Source organism: Lycium ferocissimum, chromosome 9 (assembly GCF_029784015.1).
Source record: "Lycium ferocissimum isolate CSIRO_LF1 chromosome 9, AGI_CSIRO_Lferr_CH_V1, whole genome shotgun sequence".
Classification (NCBI taxonomy): domain Eukaryota; kingdom Viridiplantae; phylum Streptophyta; class Magnoliopsida; order Solanales; family Solanaceae; genus Lycium; species Lycium ferocissimum.
Genome location: NC_081350.1, coordinates 17,922,508 through 17,931,315, shown reverse-complemented (window position 1 = coordinate 17,931,315; position 8,808 = coordinate 17,922,508). Strand labels below are relative to the sequence as shown.

The 8,808-nt window shown below is 34.7% G+C and overlaps 1 protein-coding gene across 2 annotated transcripts; it reads left to right on the top strand.

Annotated features, from left to right (window-relative positions):
* Positions 1 to 1,734: 1,734 nt before the first annotated feature.
* LOC132029764 (uncharacterized) lies at positions 1,735 to 8,505 on the top strand. Of its 2 annotated transcripts, none has more exons than XM_059419115.1 (10): positions 1,735 to 2,119; positions 2,790 to 2,879; positions 3,420 to 3,521; positions 4,205 to 4,458; positions 4,955 to 5,086; positions 5,293 to 5,415; positions 6,205 to 6,333; positions 6,901 to 7,118; positions 7,688 to 7,841; positions 7,983 to 8,505. In XM_059419115.1, the coding sequence occupies exons 1-10, from the start codon at positions 1,915 to 1,917 to the stop codon at positions 8,199 to 8,201; spliced, it is 1,626 nt and encodes a 541-aa protein (XP_059275098.1). In that variant the 5' UTR covers positions 1,735 to 1,914; the 3' UTR covers positions 8,202 to 8,505. The 2 variants fall into 2 exon arrangements, with proteins under 2 accessions (XP_059275098.1, XP_059275097.1); XM_059419114.1 differs by having other exon boundaries at positions 2,787 to 2,879.
* The last annotated feature ends 303 nt before the right edge of the window (positions 8,506 to 8,808 follow it).

Genomic DNA, 8,808 nt, shown 5'->3' with positions numbered 1-8,808 from the left:
ACTGACGTGCGGAGATTCATCATTCTTGGAAACCTAGTAAAACAACCTTCCATTGCACAGCTCAACCATGTGATGTTTAGCTTGAATCCGACGGTTGAATGCACTTAAACCTAGAGTAAATATGTTAATTTTCTCATTCTTGTACTTCCAATGCCCATTTAATTAATACACTATCCACATAAAATTTCGGAATTCTCTGACTTTGACCCTACAAAATTTTCTACTATCAAAACAAAGACACCCTTTGCTATAACAAAGTGTGTGCACCCAATATATGCAACATACCCAAAATAGCCCCACAAGAGGATCCGAGGAAGATGCGGTGTATGCAGAAGGTAGGGTAGAGAGGTTGTTTCCGATAAACATACTCAGTATACGCAAAATCAATACATATGCCTCTGCTATCTACTTTAACAGGATAGCCTATTCTTTATGAACTTCTAATTTTGATTGCCCTCAATGAAAAAATCCACTGGTCTATTGAACTCCTTTTGATTACAACAACAAAAAAATCTAGTGTAATCTCACAAGTGGGTTCTTGAAAGGACGCGCAGACCTTACCCCTACCTTGAGAAGGTTGAGAGGTTGTTTCTGATAGACTCTCAGCTCAAAGAAAAATGAAAAAGAAGGCAGTATCACAAGCAGAAACAACAACAAGATAATACAATAATCGAGAATTAGTGTACAAAATGGTAATATAGCTTAATGGTGTGTTTTGTATGAGAGAAATATTTTTCTTGAAAATGTTTTGTAGAGAATAAGTGATTTTCTGGTTGATTCCCTGGTATTTGGTAAATATGCAAAAAAAAAAAAAAAAAGTTCATTACAAGAACGTTTTATATGTAATATAACAAAACACAATGAGGGGGTGCCCGAGAGTGGTGGTCGGTGGGCGGACAGGATGGTCAAGGGTTGAAATTTGGGGTGAGTAGGAGTCAATGAACTTGAAATGCCATCTATTGAACTTGTTTTCTAATCTAACTAGGGAAATTATTTTCCTCATTTTTGAGAAACTTATTTTTTTAAAGAAAATATTTTGACCAATCAAATATTAAAAAAATTTAAAGTATTTTTTGAAATTTTTATTCTCCATACCAAACACTCTTTATTGGTCTTTTTTAGAGGATATTAATTAAAAAATGAATAGAAGTATATGACCCTTTATGTACATGAGTAGCGATTCTAACATAACCCATAGACGATCTTTATATTTTATATAGAAGGTCATTTAATCAATTCAACCGTATTTCCTATTCTAAAAATTGTAGTAGACGCAAGATGCACACAACCAAGAAGGTATCTTTTACAATATTTTGACAAAAACAGAGACAAGGGCATATGAAAGTAATAAGGGAGAAGAAACCGTCTATATATCTATAATTAACAAAATTTTGAATTCTTTTTTGCCATTTTTCTGCAAAGTGTGAAGGATGCAAGAGAGAGCTTGATGAATTTCCGTTTGAACTTCCAAAAAAGGACCCCTTACCCCTCCTTTCTCTTCCTTCCATCCCTTCATAAAGCAAAAGTTAAAGAATCAGAACAAAACCCACCATTTTTGAATAAAGTTAAATTCTTGAGATTCTATTTCAGTCAACTTTCAAATCCTTCATTCTTTCTTTCACTCAGTTCTTTATTTTCTTTCTAGTCTCCAAATACCCATCATTCCAAACACCCTTTTTCCTCACTTCCCTATGACTCAATGTGATAAAGAAAAGGCTGATTCTTTTTAAAAAACATAAAAATGTTCCATTTGTCTCTTCATTCTTAACACCCACTGATCCAAAATCCTCACTTTATATATTTTCCTCTCTTTTTACACCATTTCCTTGTAGTATATTCCACTCCAATTAGTCTTTTGCTTTTGTTTTTCCCTCCCTTTGAACCATTTTATTAAAGTTTTGTGCTTTATTTGAAATGGGTGGGGGAGGAAGAGTGGAGGTGGTAAGTAGCAAAGGATGTTCAAAGATGTTAGTGGATTTATCATCTTCATTTAGAGGGATTGCATCTTATTCATTGGAACCCCTTATTTCACCTGCTTCCTCTGTTAGTATGTCTGAATCAATGCTCACAAATAGTCCATTTTCTGGACTTGTTATCTGTGTCACAGGACTTTCTAAAGGTATCATTTTGCAATATTTTTTAGCTAAAAGTGCTCTGAATTGAAACAGGACATGAAAGATTATTTTTTTGTTAATATGAAGTTGATATTGTTGCTGTCTTATTTCTCTTGCAATCCTGCATTGACTACGTTTCTTTTGAGCCGAGGGTCTATCGGAAACAACCTCTCTAACCCATAAAGGTAGATGTAAGGTCTACATACATCTTACCCTCTCCAGCCCCCACTTGTGGGATTACACTGCATATGTTGTTGTTGAAGTTGATATTGGTATGTTCTATTGCTTCTACTTTTGGGGTGTGTTTGGTATGAAGGAAAATGTTTTCTTGGGAAACTAGTGAGTTTCTTACTTATTTTATAGTGTTTGGTAAGTAAGCAAAAAAAAAAAAATTTATTCTAAGAGCATATATGTAATCTCGGAAAACACTACGAGGGTGGAATGGGGTGGGGAGTGGTGGTTCGGGGGTGGGATGATTAGGGGGTGGGTAGGGAGGAAACAATGAACTTGAAATGTCATTTATGGAATTTGTTTTCCCTATTTTCATCGGGGAAGTCATTTTCCTTATTTTTTAAGAATTTATTTTCCTAGAGAAAATGATTTCCTCTGTACCAAACACACCTTTAATATTTTCTGTTCTTAATTTTTTGTTTCTTGAATATGTTATACCAGAAGCTAGGAAGCAAGTGATGGAAGCAACAGAGAGATTAGGTGGTAAATACAGCCCACATTTGCACCCTCAATGTACCCATCTGGTGGTTCAGATATCCTTTTCTTTCTGTATTTTCTCTTTTCTTGATCATTATTTTTCTATACCCACTTTTTGTTTCCAACTCTGGTAAAAGATACTCCCTCCGTCCCAAATTAGTTGTCATGATTCGCTTCGAGAGTAAATTTATTATAAAATTTGACTTGCATTTTAAAATGTATTTTTCATCAAGTTGACATGAGAAAAGTTGCAACTTGCAGTACTTTTCCTATAGATTTTTAATATCTAAATTTTTAATTTTAAAATATTGAATTGATCTAATTCGATTTAGCTTTAAAGATCAGTCAATATTGACTCTCGAGAAGCGAAACACGACAACTAATTTGGGACGGAGGGAATAGTACGTAGTATTTTTTTCCAGTTAACTACTTATCTTTTTCATAACAAGATGGAGAAATGAAAATCGGATAGATGGATATAGTTAAATGTTTATAATTTGCTTGCTAGATCCATGTTATTAGGTGATTCTGGTCTGATGGTAGTATTGTTTGGTCAAAATATTTTGCTTGTATTTGCATCCCTTAATGTCTGCTACAGTTTTTCTGGACGAAAGTTTGAGCACGCCTCGAAACATGGGTTAAAAAATGGTCTCCTTGTTGTTTCATTGGCATGGTTTGTGGATAGTGTGAGAAGGAATGGTAAGAAGTATTCTGTTTGTAATTTTATTAGGGCTGATGCAGTAAGCTTCATTACTTGCTTTCTATATTACTCTTGTATTGCAGGTTTTATGTTCTTGTTCAATTCATTAATTTTATTATTTCTTTTTCCTTTGGAGTGGACTGTTAAATGTGCTGACCCTTCTTTTGGTTTTGGTAACCTTTGTTTCTTTCAATTTGAATAATTAGTCAATTGTGGTTCTTAATAGATTCTTTCCAGCAAAAGAGGATACAAGATTTTAAGTCAGTGAGTGCAGAGAAGCTACTTATACATTGTTTAAGCAGAAAAAATGTATAGGCTTGCTTGAATTACCTAAATTTAATGCATGTCCACTTAATGTTAAAATGGTTGAGGAACTTTAAGCATTAGTCATCATGTTTTTATTTAGAAAGAAATAAGCTGCTTCTTTAATCTCTTGAAGTTGAATTGTCATTCTTCTGTTTAAGATGTATCTACATGGATTGTCAATTGAAGGAGTTCCAAAAATTGATGGTTAACTAGAAATTGTTTCCTTCTGTAATAAATAAACCTTTAACTTCTCATTTGTTATCAAGGCGCAACCCATATTTGTGTAGCTTCGTTTACAAAAGGTTAAGGGATTTATGTTTTTTGATTTGTCTTATTTTTTCTATGACTAAGACATTATTGCTTATGTTTGCTCCAGTGAGGCTGACTGAATCACTTTATAGTGTTAAAGGCGTTGGACAAGGTGCTTCCTCTCTAGACAATATCGACAGGCTTGTTCAGAAAGACAGCAAACAGAATTCATGTCTTCCAGTTGCATTGCCGGAACATAGCAAACCACCTGACATGATTGAAGAGCCACTAATTCATGCTGAAAGGGAACCTAAGCGAAGAACTCTGTTTGGTCATACCTTTTATGTTGATGCAGATGTTTCTGATGAGCTGCGTAGTAAGGTAGGTTGAGGTTGTTTTGAAAAGGCTCAAAATTGAATATTTTATTTGGTTTTTTTCATTTTTGGCCCGTCTGCCGAAATTAATTACGGACGCTAGCCAAAATATACAAAACCTATACACTGATTATGTATATTATATGTATATTTTTTGCATGCAATAAATATACTATATGCATATTTATACTTAATATATAAAACCTGTACATTTTTTGGCTATTATTCTTTTGAGCGATCCAAAAATGTAATTATCCCTATTTTATTCAACATATACAGGATTGTTTTTCTGCAGTAGTACTGCTTATCTAAGTCTTTATATGTTTATGTCTTTTGTTTCACTGAAAATCAGTGCTATGCCACTTGGCATTTTCTTTGTTTGTTACAACAATACAAATGCCTATTATATTGCATCATATTATGAAGCTTATGCCATCTGAATCACTTCAAATTATTAAAGGTGCTTCGCACTATTTTCTCTGACCTTTTGTTGTAAAATTTAGGTCATCGAGTCAGCAGCAGCAGAAGGTGCTAGTTTGGTCAACCAGTGGTTTGTTGGTTGTGGTGCGAGTCATGTAGTATGCGAAGGAAACTCAATTCGGAAATACCTTGGCCATTCCTCTAACATTGTTACAGTAAGTGTTACTTCATCTTTTTAGCAAGTATGCCTGAACGCTTTCTCATGTTCACAACTCAATCGCAAGTGAAAGTTCAAGTTCGATGAATTACATTTTTCTGATGAGTCCTTCTATTAGTATCTCCTCGAGGACTGTTGTATCATTCCCCTGATTCATTTTTTTCATTTGAATTGCTTTTACAAACAAATGCACCTTTTCGCCAGCCGCTCTGGGTTCTGAAGAGTGCGAAGGAAAAGCACCTGCAAAGGCTTGTTCATATGTCTGCTGATTTGGCTAGGCAAACTGGAATATTACTTGATGGCATTCAGAATACGATTTATAGCAAGGTATGTATTCATGTTTCTTCCGTTTGCCCTCTTCTCTCCTCTTTCGCAGTTTAACTATCCCTGTGTTCTATGGTTATTGATGAACTTTCTAAGGTGCTTTCTCTGTCATTTGTTTTAGAATATCTTCCTGTTGTTTAAATCCAAGGATGTTAGCTTTGTGGTCTCTATGACAATACTCCATTAGAAAGCAAATTGATATATATATATATATCATCAGACAAGGCATATTTGACTTTTTCTTTCTCGTACAAGAACATACAAATTGAGGGATCTGGTTAATATTTCTTTTGACGTGGGTCCATGGTGCAGTATATTCTCTGTAGTAGACTTTGGTGCTGGATCAATGAGTACATATGGATGTATTTGCATGAAGAATATTTAGCACAGCTGATAGATGTGAAATGATAAAATTCCCTCCTGTTAGGCAGTAAATTTATGCATTGTCTTTAGTGAAAGCTTATATAGTATCCCATATGACTTGTACTAGTAAGCCCTTGATCCTAGATAAGTAGCAGATATGCCTATGGCTGGTATCATTTCTGTCACATCTTTTCTCATAAGGGCCACTATTGGTGGTCCAGAGAAAACTAGTCTAACATTGGTTCAAGGATCCTGGCCTAGCATTTTGTAATTTGAACGTTATGCTAGGATTTTTAACTGTTTAGAAGTAATACTTGATTTTTTTGGTTTTCCCACAAATCTCAAAGAAAATTACATGTTTTGCGTTGTAGTACCATCTTTTGCTGATTTTCTTGCTATAGTTCAATTTTAATATTTTTATGAATATAGGAAATCGATGGTGGTGCTTATCTTCGAGATGCAACAAGTTCTATACCTAGAGTGAGCCAGGAAGAAAGGCAAAATGTTGCCAATGTGGCCAAAGAGGGAGTTAGGAAACGTCGTGGTCGGCGTATGCAGGTAAATGCACTTCAACTTTATCATACAGCTCATTTCTTTTGTTTCAATGATGCCACCAAATACAAATAGATGCACGGATGGTTTAGGCTTATAATACTGTTTTCTCATTTCTGTTATGGCTAATATGTCACTTGGCAATATAGTCTAACTAGTTTGGATTTAACATCTTAGTTCAAGTTGTCAAGTTTCATTGTCATGAATTTCAGGATGGTTTGGCCCAAGGTTGAGGCACTTAGTGTTGATCCCAACCTGCCATTCCAAAATACTTTAGAAGAGAACAGGAATCGTGTACATTAATTCTCACAGTCTTGGCATGGTTTTGGTTTATTTGAGAAATTATTGTTCACTGGTAGATTGCTCCTTCTTAGTGAATTAAGAACTGCCGGGAGTCATGACAGCTTTAACCTAGTTAGTTCTTTTGACTCCTTTTCTTCCCTTGTTTGTGTATCTCGGTCAACCAACATTTAATAATGATCTCGTATATATATATATATTATTATTATTATTATTATTATTATTATTATTTTCAATGAAAAATTTAATTTTACTTGTCAATTTGATTTGCAGACATGTCAAACCCCTTTGCGTCACCTATCTCCGAGCAGCCTTCTAGATTCCATCTGCTGGTCGATATCTGAACCAACTTCGACTGCTTCTATTTACATGGACTCTTCTAGCGTTGAAGATACAAACCAACAGAACACATCTGTGTTCTTTGACGCAAAGGAGGATCACAAAGCATCTGAAGCTTCATTTGTGAACCTATCCCGACCGCTTTCAGAAAGGTTTATCAGATCTCTTACTTTCAGTGACTGTTACAGTTTCAACTATCAGACTTAAAACTTTTGAAATATAGCATTTCTTTCACGTTGACGCTTACAGTTTCAACTATCAGACTTAAAACTTTTCAAATATAGCATTTCTTTCACCTTGACGCCGAGGCAATACTTGATACTGTGACGATATCTTGCAATATGTCTTTTAGCTGTTGTCAAACAGGAGCTTGATATTTGTATGCACATTATTGCATATATAATTACTTTGCTGAGCATATCATGTTGGTTCTTTTTGTGGGCAATGAATGAGCAATTTTTTTCTGAAATGGAAATTGATGGAAGTCATGTGCACATGGGTACTTGTTAGAATTTAGCATAGGACAATTCAAAGACCAATACCAAACTATTGGGCTACTATTTACAACAGATGCACCAGGGCCAGAATTGAACTTAGCTCAATTATTGAGGAGTGTAGACATGATTTGCTCTTTGTTTTGGCTTTTGCGTTTGCCTTGTATCATGTAAAACACTTGTAATGTTCATCCTTTGATTGCTTTTTTGTGTTTGTTTGATTGCAGTGAGAAAGCTGAGCTGATATTGAAAACCAACTTCCTTACCATACTGTTTCCAGTTGATCGATTTTCGGAGATGGGTCCATGTTCCAGGACCATTTTTAGTGAAAAAGGGTTCACTTGTTTACAGGTCTTGGATTACATATATGCATTTTATCAGGTATTGGATTCTGAAACAGAAAGATTTCACTTCTTCAAATGAATTGATTCTTTTTACACTTTATTTTTACTGAGGCAAGTTTGAAATGCACTCTCTAATTGAATTCTTATTCCTAAAACATTACTTTTGTGATATGTATAGGAAAACATGTCCGTTGGCGAGGTAGAGGTAGCGATTCACACAGATTCAAGGCATGCTGACCGACTAAGATCAGTTTATTGCAGTAAAGAGAGTAGCGAGCGTGGTTGTGTAGAGTTCAAACGAATAGAATTTCTTGGTAGCCGTAAAAGTTTTGAAATGTTGAAGCGTGTTTCTGGTGATAACAACTGTAATGTCTATGAGTTATTGATCAGAGCATAAGTTCATAGGAAAAAATCTGATGACATTTTTACTTTGGTTTTGATTTGGCTGGTAACATACAACTGGCCTTCCAAGTGCAGACTTGGATGATGAAGAAGGTGGTGAAGACTGCAAGAGAAACTGTACATATTCATCATCAAAAATCTTTTTTGCAATGTGATGTTTTGTATATTTGTATAGAAAAGCTATATAGTCATACCTCTCTATAACAACATTCATTGTTTATAACAACATTTCACTATAACAACCAAACATTGTTTGGAACCAATTTTTCATGTTATGTTGCATTATATGTTTTCTATAATAACATTTCTCTATAGCAGCCAAAGAATATTGGAACAAATGAAACCGTTATAGAAATGTTTGATTGTACTAATCAGATGGATTCTGATCCTTGGCCGTCTTCGTCGTCTTCTTTTAATTTGTTATTATTTCGGGTTCCAATGAATATGCTCCAATTTCTAATGGAACAGTATACCTGATCCAACTGACTAATGACATTTTTAAGAAGTTGGAGTATGCAAATCATATGCTCTAAACTTGTTACATATGTGTCAATTCTCGAATTTTCGTGACCTGATTTGTTACGTATCTTTAGACGCTAGCT

Excerpts from the sequence above, each read along its gene's own strand:
- LOC132029764 (XM_059419114.1), top strand. The coding sequence starts at position 1,915 with ATGGGTGGGGGAGGAAGAGTGGAGGTGGTAAGTAGCAAAGGATGTTCA. Across the intron at positions 2,120-2,786 it reads TGTCACAGGACTTTCTAAAG|AAGCTAGGAAGCAAGTGATG; the intron begins GTATCATTTTGC and ends ATGTTATACCAG. Across the intron at positions 7,119-7,687 it reads TCCCGACCGCTTTCAGAAAG|TGAGAAAGCTGAGCTGATAT; the intron begins GTTTATCAGATC and ends GTTTGATTGCAG.